Source organism: Ranitomeya imitator, chromosome 1, assembly GCF_032444005.1.
Source record: "Ranitomeya imitator isolate aRanImi1 chromosome 1, aRanImi1.pri, whole genome shotgun sequence".
NCBI classification, from domain to species: Eukaryota; Metazoa; Chordata; class Amphibia; order Anura; family Dendrobatidae; genus Ranitomeya; species Ranitomeya imitator.
Genome location: NC_091282.1, coordinates 164,373,213 through 164,391,837, shown reverse-complemented (window position 1 = coordinate 164,391,837; position 18,625 = coordinate 164,373,213). Strand labels below are relative to the sequence as shown.

Below are 18,625 nucleotides of genomic sequence, written 5' to 3'. Positions count from 1 at the left end.
GGGACTGCCCCTGGGTGAGTATAATATTACCTCATTCTCGAATTTTGGGGTGACAGGTTCCCTTTAAAGGGAATCGGTCATGTCCCCCCAATCTACCAGCATATGTTTATTTATTGCTAAATGTTCTGCATAATAATAACTTTATTTGTATAGCGCCAACATATTCCGCAGCGCTTTACAAATTATAGAGGGGACTTGTACAGACAATAGACATTACAGCATAACAGAAATCACAGCTCAAAATAGATACCAAGAGGAATGAGGGCCCTGTTCGCAAGCTTACAATCTATAGGAAACAGGGAGACACGAGAGGTGGATGGTAACAATTGCTTTCGTAGTCATAGTGTAAGAATCGGGTGTTCATGTAAGGCCTCTTTCACACTTCCGTCGTTTAGGGCCAGGGGCCGTCGCAATGTGTCGTTCTGTGCAAAAAACGCATCCTGCAAAGTTGCCCGCAGGATGTGTTTTTTGCACATAGACTTGTATTACCGACGCATCGCGACGTATGGACACATGTTCCATACGTCGTGCACTGGATGCGTCGTAGCTAAAAAAAATGTTCAAGGGAACGTTTTTTCGTACGTCGGGTCCTGCAATTCCATACCGTGCATGCACGTCTGGAACTCCGCCCCCTCCTCCCTGGGACTATACAGTGGGCGCATTGAAACGCTGCGTCCGCTGCCCACTTTGCACAGAATTTTCACAACGTCCGTTGGTACGCCGCGCCGACGGAAATGTGAAAAAGGCCTAAAGCTGCATGACACTGAGGGCTAATAACTGCATGAAGTGTATGAGAACATGATACGAGGAACCTGATTAAGGTTTAAGGTTTTATTTGGTTTTTTTTTTAAGCCCTTTACCCAGTTAGTCACCTAATCATATGCTGAAAAAAGTATTTATAATTTGATTTTTATTTTTTTTTTTAATGCAAATGAATCTTTTGACTAGTTGATGCGGTGTTAGTTTCCCTAGACTAGTCGTCCCTCTCTGCATGTTATCATGCCCACAGGGACATAACATGGTTTACAGGAGCCAGCATCATCGCCAGCCCTCTGCAAACCTTGCGCGTGTTCACATACATCTTCTGGACCCCCAGCCATGCTCCGTGCGTCTGTGAAGCCAGGAAGAGTACACCCGTCGTCGGGGGTGCCATGAGGTGCCTGAAGAAAGCCGCATGCATGCAGGAGGTTTGCAGAGAGCTGGTGATGACGCAAGCTCTTGAAAATCATGTTATCATGACCCTGTAGCCGTGATAACCTGAAAAGAGGGACGACTAGTCTGGGGAAACTTAACGCCCCATCAACTAGTCAAAGAACTGATTTGCATGAGAAAAACAGTGTATAAATACTTTTTTGCAGCATGTATTTAGGTGACTTAGGCTACGTTCACATTAGCCGTGCGTCGGCGACGCAACGCGCGCAAAAACGCGCGCGTTTTGCGACGCGTGCGTCGTTTTCCGACGAAAATCGGACGCACAGAAAATGCTACATGTAGCGTTTTCTTGCGTCCGACGCTAGCGTCGGAAACGACGCACGTGGCGAAAAACGCCACCAAAACGACGCACGCGTCCCCTATGTTAAACATAGGGGCGCGTCGCCGCTGCGTCGCCGGCGCAACAGCGACGCACATTGGCGGAACGCCAATGTGAACGTAGCCTAACAGGATAAAGGGCTGGATAGGCAGGGAATTAATCAATAAATGCACAAAAGCAGGTGGGTTTCAGGGCATGGGGAACAGTCAGGTTCCTTTCAAAACAGGAGCCAGGGATGGCAGGAGGCAGTTTGCAGGGCTTATATTCTGCAGCCATCCTTACTGGTATGGCTGCTGGACCAGGTCCTGGGAATTCTTTTACATGTCTGAGAACCTGTTTATCATTTCTATACGTCTTGTAAATCCTCATTAAAAAATAAAGGGGTTTTCCAGCCTCTGTGAAAACTCAGACACCAAAGATGGGGCAAAAATAAAGTGGTTTATACTCCCTTGTCCCCAACATAGATCCAGCGCAAGATACTCTGATAGTCTTGACTAAAACGGGGCCCCATCACCGATTTATCATATAGACCACCAGAGCATCCTGCGCTGGATCCCCGGGCTGCCAGTGATGCTGCACAGTCTCTTGAAATATTACTTCATGATATCCGATATTTTCAGCCATGGTGGACTGCATGTGCCATTAGTTGTGGTAAACACGCACGCTTAAAACTTCACAAATCCTAAAATGTGACTCGACATGGGGAATGGCAAAACCTTTTTTTCCAATACTTTAGTATATTTCTTTGAGGATTAACAAAGGGACAATATAAGGTTCTGAAAGTAAAAATGGTTAGGCCTTGCTGTGTCATAGATAATACAAGACGGTCATGTCAGAAGAGCCCACGGGTCCTCTTTAATCATGCTGTGTGTTGGCATAATAGCAGGGCATTTCCTTGAACGCTTTGCATTGTTTCCTCATTTTGTATTTTATTTCTAGGGATGAAGACAGTTTACAACACCTTAACCAGCACCGTACACGAACGACCAGCGTGACGTCCATGGGTACAGTCGGCAGCTGCTCCACGATCCCACCGGTCAGTGATGTCTTATCTCACAGATTTTTATAGTCGCTCTATTAAATTAGCATTTACTATATTTCTCTTCCAAAGTTTTGTGTCTGAAGCACAATTCTCTCCTCTTATGAAATGTTTGCACAAGTATGATACATCTCGTATATAAAACGCCATGCTGGCACTGGGTCATGATTCCATGTGGGGATTCCCTAGCAACCAGGCAACCCCCACATGTACTCAGGATGGCTAATAGCTGTAAATCATTCAGCTGCGGCGATGAAAACTAAATCTCCGAGCAGTCATAAATACTCGGAGGACCCCCGAGCGTGCTCAGGAAATCTCGAGTAACGAGTATATTCGCTCATCACTAGCTATGATCCATCTGTATTTGCTTACCGGTTGATGTCTAGATGTAATGTAATCAGTAATAGGTGGTGAGTAGCAAATGGCGTGCCTGCAGTTCTGCACATAATGTCCATTTTACCAGCAACACTGGGACCAGATACAGCCCACAGCATTTTATCATATCCACAAGATAGGTGATAAATATTAGATTAGGGGTGAACTGTCCTATGGGAACAACACAATCTTTTAATTGGAATCTGTAAGCAGGTTTTTGCTACTTCATCTGAGAGCAGCCTGATGTAGGCAAAGAGATGCTGAATCCAACAATGTATCACTTAGTTTACTGGGTGCAGCCGTTCTCACACAAATTGGAGCCTTTAGATTTTAAAATGAAGAACAGCTGAGAAAGCTGAGCCCACTGCACAGCCGCAGCCGCCCACAGCAGAGCCACGGCCGCCCACACCACTGCCGCCCACAGCACAGCCGCGGCCGCCCACGCCACAGCCGCCCTCTGTCTTCAAGGTCCATAGATAGTGAAAAGCTAGTTGCCGTATTAGTTCGGCAATGTTCATCCCTTAGTTATAAATCCTTCACAGTTAGTAAACAGCACACACTTTGACAAGTGACACATCCCTGAATTCTGTGTTTCGTCCTCTATCTCCTGCTGTCTTCAGATTACATAGCAAAAACCTTCTGATAAATTCCTTATAATGCCCCCGTACACATTACACTAAAGTTGTCCAAATTGTACATGTTCGGTTGTAAGTCTAATGTATATAAGAGCCTCAACACTCTCCTGACAGAGGGAGGGAAAAATCCGACTTGCTGGATTTCCAAATCCTTTTGTTCTCCCTAAGCTAAGTCACTGGCAGAGGAGTCTGCCAGCATAAAGAATGCAAAACGGCTCGACCGAGCTTTCCTGTGTATGGAGAAGTCGATGGAGTTTGGTGTTGGCCAAGTCATCATTAATTTGACAGCTATTTAATGTATATAGGGGCCTTGAGAATCGAGAAATAATGGAGGACTTAAAGGGGTTTTCCCACAAACAAAATTCATTTTATTCAATAAATCTTGGAATAAAAATAAGTTCCACAATTGGATGTTTAAAAAAAATGTTCCTGTGCTGAGATAATCTTATAAATGTGTAATGGCTGTGTCTGACTGTACAGGGACATGGTCTGATCATATCACAGCTCCTGGGCAGGGGAGGAAGCAAAAGAGTATACAGACAGGACAGCATGGGATCACAGCTGATTTTTTTTTTTTAAGTAAAAGATCATTTAAAAACAGAAAGGGAAATGTTTTACCTCACAGAAATAATTTAGCTGTGATCCCTGCTTTATAAACTCTTTTGCTTGCCCCTTGCCCAGGAGCTATGGTATGATCAGACCATGTCCCTGTACGGTCAGACACAGCCATTACACAGTGCACAGCAGGGGCACAATTATAAGATTATCTCAGCACAGGAACATTTTTTTAATGAATCCAATTGTAGAACTTTATTTTTATTTCAAGATCTAGTGATTTAAAATATACTTTATTGGAAAAGCAATGAAGTACTCGACTCGAACTGCCAGTGGTGTGTAACCAAAATAAATAGCAATGCAGATTAGAAATAAGACCTTTTTCCCATAGTCCTATTTAATAGTGGCCAAAATCACTTCAATAGCACATAATAAACATAGTCCTTTATGGAATGTACCAAGAAAAGGACAAAAAGTGAGGTAAACAATAATAAAATTAATATTTAATACAATTTTAAAAATAGTTAAATATTCAATAAAACACAGTACAATGGGACCTCCAAAATATAGAGGAAGGCAAAGTGAGCAGCAACATATAACAATAATTTATGACAGAAAAAACTGTCTATTATTGATAGTTTTTTTTTTTTTATAAATAAAGTGCATAATAAGTTCCCCTCCAAAATGGTGAACTTTTGGTATCCTAAAATTTCCAGACCTCAAGAAGTAAATTAAGAGCAAAATGCGAGGCAAAAAGCAGCGAATGCTAAATTTAGCTGGTTAAGGCCTCTTTCACACTTCCGTCTTTCAGCTCCCGTCACAATCTGTCTTGTTTTGAGAATGCAGGATCCTTTATTTTCCCATAGACTTGTATTAGCGACGGATTGTGACGGATGGCCGTCCGTTTCATCCGTCTTTCACTGGATCCTGCATTAAAAAACGGTCCGTCGGGCAGAGAAAATGTTCAGAGGAACGTTTTTTCTGCACGTCGGAAAATCTGTCAGCGACGCATCCTGCTCTGCCCGTCACTGGCTACAATGGAAGCCTATGGACGCAGGATGCGTCGCTGCCTGTGAAAAGCAGGAATCCAGTGACGGGTCCCGTCTTTTCAAAGAGCATGCGTGGAAGAATTTCCCATCAGGGAAATTCTCTCTCGCTCGCTCTCTTTCTCTTTTTACTATTGATGCTGCCTATGCAACATCAATAGTAACAAGATATAATGTTAAAAATAATTTTAAAAAAATAAATAAAAAATCGCAATATTCTTACCTTCCGGCGTTCCCGCGCAGCGTCACCGATGCTCCTGGCAGCTAGCGTTCCTAGTAATACATTGCGACTGCTCGCGAGATTTCGCAATGTATTACTAGGAGCGCAAGCTGCCGGGAGCATCACTGCGCGGGAACGCCGGTAGGTGAGAATACTGCGATTTTTTTTTTTTTTTTTTTTTTTTTTTTTTTTAAACCTGGTTTGTGTTGTGTATGCGTTTTCACAGGTGCACGTATGCTCGACGGGTCTGTCAGAAAGACTGGCCCAGTGCACACATTTTCCACAATCTGCACAGGATCCGTCATTTCAACGTCTTGACGGATCCTGTGCAGATTTGGAAGACGGAAGTGTGAAAGAAGCCTAAGCTGAGAAGGAAAAAGTCCTATACTTGCCAAGATGTAGCTAAAGGGGGAAGATAGAAATAGCCAGGATCCGAGGTGTATGGAAATACCTGTTATGCACCGTAAAGGAGGTAAAGGCAAGTGCTGTGGAACTGTGGTTGCTGGCGATGCTTCCCTGCCGTTTCGCACAATTGCTTCTTCCGGGGGCGGGTACAGGTATGCCGATGTTTTATGTGCGGGTGCACGCTGCTAATAGGCTGTGAAGCTGTGACCTAATGTAACCTCACTTTTTGTCCTTTTATTGGTACATTCCATAAAGGACTATGTTTGTTATTAGAAATACAAAGTGACTAGTTTGTATGCCCACTAATTTTTTTTTTTTTTTTTACTGACCAATTATGTGCCTGCTCTTTGAGGCACCACAACAATTTTTACTTGTTCCAATTAAAGCCTCCCTTTTAATAGTGACCTAGTCTAAACAGGTAAGTGTACAGGTCCTAGCGATGTCCTCTTCTACTGGTTGACCATGTAGGCTAGACCGTCACAGTGTATCATAGAGTGATAATGTAGATATTGTAGCCAAAAATCATGTAAGTGAACATATAAATTTATGAACTCCCTCTTTGGTTAATCAGGATAACTTTTAAACACAAATGGCCACTAGATGGCTCCACAAAGTTGATTATAATTGATGCCCAAAACAATTCTAAAATAAATTGCAGTCTTAAATGTTGGAGATGATTTTGGCTCATATTTTATCAGTAAGGTTAAATTGTTTTCTTGTACCAGGAACTGACTCTGTAGGACGCTGAGCAAGTGCCAAAGAAGATATAGTTATACTGATAATTGCACTGAATATTATGTGTCCGGATATGATATGATCTTTGGGAGCCATATCCCAGAAAATGGTTAAAGACAAGGTTTCCTTTAATAGAGCTAACGAAAAATGCATGCTCTGCTGTGAAAAAAAAAAAAAAAGTGAGCAATAGGTAATAATTAGTGATGAGCGAACGTGCTCTGATGAGGTGTTGTCGTGCTCGTGTGCTAACAAAGTGTCTTCGGCGTGCTTGAAAAATATGCTACTGCATGTCTCGTAGCTGTTAGACAAATATCAAATACTAGATGGTGGCCCGATTCGAACGCATCAGGTATTCTAGAATATGTATGCATGTATATAGCAGCCACGTAGTATATAGGAGTACTGCGTGGCCTGTGGTATATACCATGTGGCTGCTATATACATACATACATACATACATACATACATACATACATACATACATACATACATACATACATACATACATATATATTGTAGAATATCCGATGTTAATATAGGCCACACAGTAAATAAAACAGCCCACGTAGTATATAACACAGTCCACACTGTGTATAGCAGCCACGCAGTATATAGCAGCCATGCAGTATATAACACAGCCCACGTAGTATGTAACACTGGCCACGTAATATATAGCACAGCCCACATAGTATCTAACAGTGGCCACGTAGTGTATAGCACACAGTATAGAACACAGCCACGTAGTATATAACACTGCCCACGTAGTATATAGCAGCCATGTAGTATATAACGCATTCCACGCAGTATAGAACACAGCCCACATAGTATCTAATACTGGCCACGTAGTATATAGCAGCCACGCGGTATCTAACACAGCCCACGTAGTATTTAGCAGTGTGGGCACCATATCCCTGTTAAAAAATAAAAATAAATAATTAAAATAAAAAATAGTTATATACTCACCTGGTGGGATCCAGCAAACCTCTGGCGATGTGCGCAGCTGCTGCCATCTTGCGTTCCCAGGATGCATTGCGAAATTACCCAGATCACTTAGCGGTCTCGCGAGACCGCAAAGTCTTCTGAGTATTTTCGCAATGCATCTCTGGGACCGGAAGCTGGCGGCAGGCGCGAGCGCATCATCGGACTACCAAAGGTGAGAATAGCAGGTTGTTTTTTTTTATTATTATTTTTAACATTAGATCTTTTTACTTTTGATGCTGCATAGGCAGCATCAATAGTAAAAACTTGGTCACACAGGGTTAATAGCGGCGGTAACGGAGTGAGTTACCCACGGCATAACGTGGTCCGTTACCGCTGGCATTAACCCTATGTGAGCGGTGACTGGAGGGGAGTATGAAGCAGGCGGCGGGCACAGACTGCGGGGAGTATGGAGCTGGCGCCGGGCACTGACTGCGGGGGAGTAAGGAGCGGCCATTTTTCCCGCCGGACTGTACCCGTCGCTGATTGGTCGCGGCAAATCAGCGACTTGGATTTCCATGACAGACAGAGGCCGCGACCAATGAATATCCGAGACAGGAGGACAGACAGAAAGACGGAAGTGACCCTTAGACAATTATATAGTAGATGTAAAAATTGGCATGTGCATATGTATTCACCTTTTTTGCTATGAAGCCCCTAATAAAATTTTAATGCAAGCAATTGCCTTCATAAATCACATGCTTAGTGAAAGGAAGTCCTCCTGTGTGCGATCTAAGTGTCACATGGTCTGTCAGTATATACACACCTTTCCTGAAAGGCCACAGAGGCTGCAGCAACATTAAGCAGGAGGCCCCACTAACCAAACAACACCATGAAGACCAAGTAGATCTCCAAACAAGTCAGGGACAAAGTTGTTTAGAAGTACAAGACAGGGTTGGTTTATTTAAAAAAAAAAAAAAAAAATTCCAATGTCTGAAGATTTCCCTGAGCACCATGAAATCCACAATTATTAAATGGAACCACAACAAACCTACCAAGAATGGGCCGCCTACCAAAACTCTCAGCTCGGTCAAGGGGGCATTAATCGGAGATTCAGCACAGAGCCCAAAGGTAACCCTGAAACGGCTGCAGAGTTTCCAAGCAAAGACTGGAGTATTTGTCCATATGACCACAATAAACCGTACACTCCATAGAACAAAGCCTTCACTTGTACATAAGAAATGTAAGGCTCATTTGAATTTGCCAAAAGACGCGTGAGACTCCCCAAATGTATGGAGGAGGGTGCTGTGGTCCGATGAGACCAAAATTGAATTTTTTGGTCACCAAAGTAAATGCTATATCTGATGCCAAACCAACACAGCCCGTCACCCCAAGAACACCATCCCTACAGTGAAAGATGGTGGTGGCAGCATCTCACTCTGGGGATATTTATGGGGAGCAGGCACAGGGGAAAATGGTCCAAGGCGAGGGAATGAGGAAAAATTCCAGTAGCAGAGACTTATCCAAAGTGACTTGCAGCTGTAATTGCCGCAAAAGGACGCACTACAGAGTACTGACTTTAAGGGGTAAATAGTTATGCACACTGAAGTTTTGCTATTTTGTCCTATTTGTTGTTTGCTTCACAATAAAAAGAAAGTCATATGTTCAGTTTTATACATGTTTTTTACTTGACCTGATGGAAATACCCAACAAAAAATTGAAATTCCAGATTGTGAGGTAGCAAAACACAAAAAAATGCCAAAGGGGTTGAATACTTTTGCAAGCCATTGTATGTGCTTCTGATAACATGAGTCTTCGCGTAAAATAATCATACTAGCAGTAGAGAAGTGTGTAAGCAGGTTTTTAAATGACTGATGATCCGATTATGGCCATGGTAAGCCTACTTAAATGGGTTATCCACTACTTTTACAACTGCTTCGCAATACCTATGGACTGAAGTGGCAACCGGGCTAGAGGCGAGTATAAGGCTATGTGCACACGTCCGGAATTGCCAATTCCGCCACTGTGACACGGGTAAAGCGTATGCGGAATTGGCATGTGTTTTCCCGCTAAACACTAGCGTCTTACAAGCGTAATTAGATTGCAGAATGCTGGCGTTTTCCAAGCGATCTGTAGCATTGCTTGGAAAACTGAATGACGAATTGGTCACACTTGGCAAATGTAGTGTTTGACAAGTGTGACCAACTTTTTACTATTGATGCTGCCTATGCAGCATCAATAGTAAAAAGATAGAATGTTAAAAATAATTTTAAAAAATAAAAAATCGTGATATTCTCACCTTCCGGCGGCCCCTGCAGCCTTCCTGCTCCTTGCGATGCGCCCGACACCTTCCGTTCCCAGTAATGCCTCACAGCAATGACCCCAGATGATGTAGCGGTCTCTTGAGACCGGTACATCTTCACAAGCATCCCTGGGAATGAGAGCGTCGCAAGTAGCGGGAAGGCTGCCGGGGACACCGGAAGGTGAGAATATCACAATTTTTTTATTGTAATTCATTTTTTTTTTTTTTTTTCTTTACAGGTATATGGTTCCCAGGGCCTGGAGGAGAGTCTCCTCTGCTCCACCCTGTTTATCAACCGCACATGATCTGCTTACTTCCCGCATGGTGGGCATAGCCACATGCGGAAAGTAAGCGGATCAATGCATTCCTATGTGTGCAGAATCCCCGCAATTCCGCACAAAGAATGAACATGCTGCGTTTTTTTCCGGAATGCGATTCCGCCGTGAAAAAAAAAAGTAACGTGCACAAAAATTGCGGATTGCGTTCAAATAATAGGATACTTAATGTATACATATTTTTTTGCGGTTTTATCATGTTTTTATAGCAAATCCTAAACGTGTGCACACAGTCTTAGTGTTATTGTTTTACAAGAGGGAAACTAAGGAATTAAGAAGGGGTTGTTTGAGTAGTTGACAACCCATATAAATGCAACCTTACGCTAAATGTGCACATCCATGTTTCATTTGTCTGTGAACTAACCGTGATGCTTGGATCGGTTGCAGGTCTGCTGATTTGAACTCAACAGTTTCATATACCCCCTGTGAGTCTGAGTTTGGGTCAGGAGACTCACAGCTGTCCCAGACATCATAGGCCACATGACACCGATGTGTGAATGTTGCCTAGATTTGCACAATTTTAAAAATTAAAAAAGAATTAATAAATTATGTGCCAAAATGTGCTACCTTAACGAATTAACATTTGGCCATAAAATATTTTTTGTGGCCCACCTGAGTTATTCCTAGTGGTCTTTGGGTAGTGGGGAGCCAGTGCAGGGTTTGACAAAGGGGAGAGGCCGGGGAATAGCGGGGGGACAGGTGGATTAGTCGGGCAGCAGAGTTAAGAATAGATTTGAGGGATGCGAGTGTTCGAGGGGAGGCCACAGAGCAGGAGGTTGCAGTAGTAAAGGCGGGAGATGATGAGGGCATGGACTAGGGTTTTTGCAGATTCTTGGTTGAGGAATGTACGGATCCATGAAATATTTTTGATTTGAAGTCGGCAGGAAGTGGAAAGAGCTTATATATGTGGTTTGAAAGAGAGATCAGTGTCAAGGATTACCCCTAAGGCAGCGAGCTCGTGGGACTGGGGAGTGTGAGCAGCCGTTTACTTTAATGGATAAGTCCGTTGGGGGGGTTGTGTGAGATGGGAGAATGATGATGAATGCTGTTTTGTCCATATTAAGTTTTAGAAATCTAGTGGATAAGAAGGATGAAATAGAGGACAGACATTGAGGGATTCTGGTTAGTAGGGTGGTGATATCTGGTCCAGAGATGTAGATCTGTGTGTCGTCAGCATAGAGATGATACTGAAAGCCATGAGATTCTATGAGCTGTCCTAGGCCGAAGGTGTAAATGGAGAAGAGCAGGGGCCCTAGGACTGAACCTTGCGGGACTCCGACAGATGGGGGGCAAGGAGAGGAGGTGGTGTGCGAGTGGGAGACGCTCACTGTCCGGTCTGTTAGATATGACGAGATCCAGGATAGGGCCAAATCTGTGATGCCAAGGGATGAGACGGTCTGTAATAATAGGGAATGGTCCACTGTGTCAAAGGCAGAGGACAGGAGGAGGAGGACAGAGTAGTGTCACTTAGCCTTGGCGGTTAATTGAAAATCTTTATTCGAGGAATGCATTGAGAACAATAAAACCGAAAAATGATCAAAATTAATATCCCATGGTGGTCTGGATTTGGAATGATACTCCAATTCAAAGTGGAAAATCAAATTACAGGCTTATCCAACTTCAATGGAAATGCTTCAAGACAAGGAAATGATACTTGGCATGGTCCTGATGAGGCGGTGGATGTTCTCCAGAGTGATCTCCTCCCAGACCTGGATTAAAGCATCAGTCAACTCCTGGACAGTCTGTGGTGCAACGTGACGTTGGTGGATGGTGCGAGACATGATGCTCCAGATGTGCTCGGTTGGATTCAGGTCTGGGGAACGAGCGGGCCAGTCCATAGCATCAGTGCCTTCATCATGCAGGAACTGCTGACACACACTTCAGCCACATGAGGCCTAGCATTGTCATTCACCAGAAGTAACCCTGGGCCCAGTGCATCGGCATATGTTCTCACAATAAGGCGGGGGTCACACTTGCCTGTGCAATGCGAGAAACTCGCGCGAGTCTCTCGTATTAATACCCGGCACTCGGACCAGAGCGTGCGGCTGCATGTATTTCTATGCAGCTGAACACTCTGGTCCCAAGTGCTGGGAATTGATGCAAGAGACTCATGCGAGTTTCTTGCATTGCACATGCAAGTGTGACCCCGGCCTAAGTCTGAGGATCTCATCCTGGTACCTAATGCAGTCAGGCTACCTCTGGCAAGCACATGGAGGGCTGTCTGGCCCTCCAAAGAAATGCCACACCCCCCCACACACACACCATTACTGACCCACTGCCAAACCGGTCATGCTGGAGGATATTGCAGGCAGCAGATCGCTCTCCGCAGCGTCTCCAGACTCTCACGTCTTTCACATGTGCTCAGTCTGAACTTTCTCTCATCTGTATAGAGCACAGGGTGCCAATGTTGAATCTGCCAATCTTGATGTTCTCTGGAATATGCCAATCACCCTGCACATTATTGGCCTGTAAGGGCAACATCCACTTGTGGACGTCGGGCCCTCCTATCACCCTCATGGAGTCTGTTTGTGACAGTTTGAGCAGACCATGGATGTTAGTAGCCTGCTGGAGGTCATTTTTTTCAGGGCTCTGGCACTCCTCCTATTCCTCTTTGCTCAATGGAGGAGGTAGCGGTCCTGATGCTGAGTTGTTGCCATCCTACTGCCCCCTCCATGTATCCTGGTATCTGCTCCATGCTCTGGACACTGCTGACACACAGCTACCTTTCCACAGCTCACATTAATGTGCCATCCTGTATGAGCTGCACTACCTGAGTAACTTCTGTGGGTTGAACAGTAGACACCGCTTCATGCTACGATACAGTACCTCTAGGAGTGAGCGCAATGACAAAATGCAAAAGTGACCAAAACAGCCAAAAAGGATGAGAACAGAGAAATGGTCTTTGTTCACCCCCTGCAGAACCACTCCTTTATAGGGTTGTCTTGTAAATTGCCTATCCTTTCTTCCTGTTTTCTGTCCCATTTGCAAAACAGCAGTAGAAATTGGGAATCAATCTGTCTTGCTATATAACTGGACAGGTTGATTTCACAGGAGTGAGATTGACTTTGAGTTACATTGTGTTGTTTAAGTGTTCCCTTTATTTTTTTAACCCCTTCCCGACCTGTGACACAGCGTATGCGTCATGAAAGTCGGTGCCAATCCGAACTGTGACGCATATGCTGTGTCACAGAAAGATCGCGTCCCTGCAGATCGGGTGAAAGGGTTAACTCCCATTTCACCCGATCTGCAGAGACAGGGGGAGTGGTAGTTTAGCCCCCCATGTCTACGATCGCTCTGATTGGCAGTTTCACTTTCAACAGCCAATCAGAGCGATTTGTAATATTTCACCTAAAAAACTGGTGAAATATTACAATCCAGCCATGGCCGATGCTGCAATATCATCGGCCATGGCTGGAAACACTTATGTGCACCCACCCCACCGATCGCCCCCCCCAGCCCCCCGATCTGTGGTCCGCTCCCCTCCGTCCTGTGCTCCGCTCTCCCGTCCTCCTGTCCGCTCCCCCCGTGCTCCAATCACACCCCCTGTGCTCCAATCAAACCCCCCCGCACTCCGATTCACCCCCCCCCCCCCCCCCCCCTTATACTTACCTAGCCTCCCGGGGTCCGTCCGTCTTCTTTCCTGGGCGCCGCCATCTTCCAAAATGGCGTGCGCATGTGCAGTGCGCCCGCCGAATCGGCCGGCCGGCAGATTCGCTCCAAAGTGAGTTTTGATCACTGAGATGGGTTATATCTCAGTGATCAAAATAAAAAAAATAGTAAATGGACCCCCCTTCCTTTGTCACCCCCATAGGTAGGGACAATAAAAAAAAAATAAAGAATTTTTTTTTTTTTTGTTCCACTAATGTTGGGGTAAGAACTAGGGGTAGGGTTAGGATTCGGGATGTGCACACGTATTCTGGTCCTCTGCGAATTTTTCCGCAGAGTATTTGATAAATCCGCAGGGCTAAACCGCTGTGGATTTATCACGGATTTACCGCGGTTTTTCTGCGCATTTCACTGCGGTTTTACAACTGCGATTTTCTGTTGGAGCAGTTGTAAAACCGCGGCGGAATCCGCAGAAAGAAGTGACATGCTGCGGAATGTAAACCGCTGCGTTTCCGTGCAGTTTTTCTGCAGCATGTGTACAGCAATTTTTGTTTCCCATAGGTGTACATTTAACTGTAAACTCATGGGAAACTGCTGCGGATCCGCAGCGTTTTCCGCAGCGTGTGCACATACCTTTAGAATTAGGCTATGTGCACACGGTGCGGATTTGGCTGCGGATTCGCAGCAGTGTTCCATCAGGTTTACAGTACCATGTAAACATATGGAAAACCAAATCCGCTGTGCCCATGGTGCGGAAAATACCACGCGGAAACGCTGCGTTGTATTTTCCGCAGCATGTCAATTCTTTGTGCGGATTCCGCAGCGTTTTACACCTGTTCCTCAATAGGAATCCGCAGGTGAAATCCGCACAAAAAACACTGGCAATCCGCAGTAAATCCGCAGGTAAAACGCAGTGCCTTTTACCCGCGGATTTTTCAAAAATGGTGCTGAAAAATCTCATACGAATCCGCAACGTTGGCACATAGCCTTAGGGTTAGGGTTGGAATTAGGGTTGTGGTTAGGGGTGTGTTGGGGTTAGGGTTGCGGTTAGGGTTGTGATTAGGGTTACGGCTACAGTTGGGATAAGGGTTAGGGGTGTGTTGGAGGTAGAATTGAGGGGTTTCCACTGTTTAGGCACATCAGGGGGTCTCCAATTGCAACATGGCGCCACCATTGATTCCAGCCAATCTTGTATTCAAAAAGTCAAATGGTGCTCCCTCACTTCCGAGCCCCGACGTGTGCCCAAACAGTGGTTTACCCCCACATATGGGGTACCAGCATACTCAGGACAAACTGCGCAACAATTATTGGGGTCCAATTTCTCCTGTTACCCTTGAGAAAATAAAAAATTGCTTGCTAAAACATCATTTTTGAGGAAAGAAAAATGATTTTTTATTTTCACGGCTCTGCGTTGTAAACGTCTGTGAAGCACTTGGGGGTTCAAAGTGCTCACCACATATCTAGATAAGTTCCTTGGGGGGTCTAGTTTCCAAAATGGGGTCACTTGTGGGTGGTTTCTACTTTTTAGGCACACCAGGGGCTCTGCAAACGCAACGTGACGTCCGCAGACCGTTCCATCAAAGTCTGCATTTCAAAAGTCACTACTTCCCTTCTGAGCCCCGACATGTGCCCAAACAGTGGTTTACCCCCACACATGGGGTACCAGCGTACGCAGGAGAAACTGGACAACAACTTTTGGGGTCCAATTTCTCCTGTTACCCTTGGGAAAATAAAAAATTGCGGGCTAAAAAATCATTTTTTAGAAAATAAATTTTTTTTTTTATTTTCATGGCTCTGCGTTATAAACTTCTGTGAAGCACTTGAGGGTTCAAAGTGCTCACCACACATCTAGATTAGTTCCTTTGGGGGTCTAGTTTCCAAAAAGGGGTCATTTGTGGAGGATCTCCAATGTTTAGGCACACAGGGGCTCTCCAAACGCGACATGGTGTCCGCTAACGATTGGAGCTAATTTTCCATTTAAAAAGCCAAATGGCGTGCCTTCCTTTCTGAGCCCTGCCGTGCGCCCAAACAGTGGTTTACCCCCACATATGGGGTATCTGCGTACTCAGGACAAACTGGACAACAACATTTGTGGTCCAATTTCTCCTATTCCCATTGGCAAAATAGGAAATTCCAGGCTAAAACATCATTTTTGAGAAAAGAAAAATTATTTTTTATTTTCATGGCTCTGCATTATAAACTTCTGTGAAGCACCTGGGGGTTTAAAGTGCTCAGTATGCATCTACATAAGTTCCTTGGGGGGTCTAGTTTCCAAAATGGGGTCACTTGTGGGGGAGCTCCAATGCATAGGCACACAGGGGCTCTCCAAACGCGACATGGTGTCCGCTAACAATTGGAGCTAATTTTCCATTCAAAAAGTCAAATGGCGCGCCTTCCCTTCCGAGCCCTGCCGTGTGCCCAAACAGTGGTTTACCCCCACATATGAGGTATCGGCGTACTCGGGAGAAATTGCTCAACAAATTTTAGGATCCATTTTATCCTATTGCCCATGTGAAAATGAAAAAATTGATGCGAAAAGAATTTTTTTGTGAAAAAAAAAAAAAAGTACTTTTTCATTTTTACGGATCAATTTGTGAAGCACCTGGGGGTTTAAAGGGCTCACTATGCATCTAGATAAGTTCCTTGGGGCGTCTAGTTTCCAAAATGAGATCACTTGTGGGGGAGCTCCAATGTTTAGGCACACGGGTGCTCTCCAAACGTGACATGGTGTCCGCTAAAGAGTGCAGCCAAATTTTCATTCAAAAAGTCAAATGGCGCTCCTTCCCTTCCAAGCCCTGCCATGCGCCCAAACAGTGGTTTACCCCCACATATGAGGTATCGGCGTACTCAGGACAAATTGGACAACAACTTTCGTTGTTCAGTTTCTCCTTTTACCATTGGGAAAATTAAAAAAATTGTTGCTGAAAAATCATTTTTGTGACTAAAAAGTTAAATGTTCATTTTTTCCTTCCATGTTGCTTCTGCTGCTGTGAAGCACCTGAAGGGTTAATAAACTTCTTGAATGTGGTTTTTTGCACCTTGAGGGGTGCAGTTTTTAGAATGGTGTCACTTTTGGGTATTTTCAGCCATATAGACCCATCAAACTGACTTCAAATGTGAGGTGGTCCCTAAAATAAATGGTTTTGTAAATTTCGTTGTAAAAATGAGAAATCGCTGGTCAAATTTTAACCCTTATAACTTCTAGCAAAAAAAAATTTTGTTTCCAAAATTGTGCTGATGTAAAGTAGACGTGTGGGAAATGTTATTTATTAACTATTTTGTGTCACATAACTCTCTGGTTTAACAGAATAAAAATTCAAAATGTGAAAATTGCGAAATTTTCAAAATTTTCGCCAAATTTCCGTTTTTATCACAAATAAACACAGAATTTATTGACCTAAATTTACCACTAACACGAAGCCCAATATGTCACGAAAAAACAATCTCAGAACCGCTAGGATCCATTGAAGCGTTCCTGAGTTATAACCTCATAAAGGGACACTGGTCAGAATTGCAAAAAACGGCAAGGTCTTTAGGGTCAAAATAGGCTGGGTCATGAAGGGGTTAAGCGTATGTGTGTATATATAATTGTGTGTTCCTTCCTATAGGGATGTGGAAAAACCCATCAAAGTGGCAGCAGATTTTGTCCAGCATTTTTGTCATTATCAGCCTGATCTTTTCATTGAAAGTATCAAACTTTCCTTATTTTAATTAATGAGTAACATATATAGATAAGGGCACAGGTTGAAAATGTGTGTTTTGAGGTAAGGCTAGGTTCCAACATTGCAGCTACTTTGTTTTCCAGCACACAGGTTGTACAGTGATTTAATCAAGGAAAGAAATCCACCCAAATGAGCAAAAGATTTGCAGGATGCTGGTGTAGTAGCCACCAGACCAGAGCTCTGTGAACTCCTAGCTGTTTGCATCCTCAATGCCTCTTTGATTAGTAGGCGCCTGCGATGTAATGCATACTTCTAGCCTCAATGATGTCTCCTCGGTCATATTAACGAGTAGAGATACCGGGGATGCCAGCAAGGTTGGAGGTAGTTCTCAGGACTTGTGTCCGGCTGCCATGGACTATCGATTTGGCCTGTTGGAGTAGGGTCCTGCTAATCTTTTTGATCATCTCCAACTTGTTCCTTAATAAATTACTCCAGGAGTGGTTTAAAAAAAATACTTTTATATTTTTTTTTCCTACCTAGGATCCTCTCCTGTTTGTAAATACTGCTTAAAGGGAACCCTTAATCAGGATTGTATAGCCCAAACTATTGGCATGTAACAGATCTTTAATGCTGATGAAATCCTTCGCTTTCTTGTAGAAATTCATTTTAGAGAAATCTAGCAAGTTGCCAGTGGGGTGGGCGAGACACTTACAGCTCTTCTGCCTCTCTCCCTTCTCCTCGCCCGCTGCTGCGTCCTGTCTCTGAATCATGAACCTCAAAATCATCAACTGTGTGAACAACACCCAACGGTGGCGGGGAAAGTGATGCTGCAAGAGACTGATGGGGAGAGGTGGCGGTAATGGACAGCTGGCTGCAAACTCCGATCCCTTCTTCTGATGTGTGGAGATTTTGTTCCATTTTCCCTTTTTTGTTTATTTGCCAGCTTAGTTTTTATCCGCTAAGGTTCTTCGCTCTTGCTTTTCTTGATCAGTTAAGAAATGGATAAAAAAAAAAAGAAAAACAACATATCTTAACTAGATCAACTCAGTGTGTGGCCGGCCAGTTTTATTCCTCCAGCTGAGCAATAGCTGCCAGGATGCTCCTGCATCTGGTCTGCAGGATGGAAGACATTATATCATGAGTTTCTTTGGGAATTCATAACTCACCATGTTCTCAGAAAAATATAGTGTAGGAGGAGGTGAGACAATGCTCCAGATCTCTGCTGTTTACTGCTATACACACATCTCTCTTCCTAGCAACA

At 44.1% G+C, this 18,625-nt stretch overlaps 1 protein-coding gene across 1 annotated transcript in view; it reads left to right on the top strand.

Annotated features, from left to right (window-relative positions):
- RIOK2 (RIO kinase 2) overlaps positions 1 to 18,625 on the top strand; it is a 51,173-nt gene that overhangs the window by 31,902 nt on the left and 646 nt on the right. Inside the window, exon 9 of the mRNA XM_069752136.1 lies at positions 2,471 to 2,567. Coding sequence (XP_069608237.1) covers positions 2,471 to 2,567 — 97 coding nt within the window. The remainder of the gene's footprint in view (positions 1 to 2,470; positions 2,568 to 18,625) is intronic.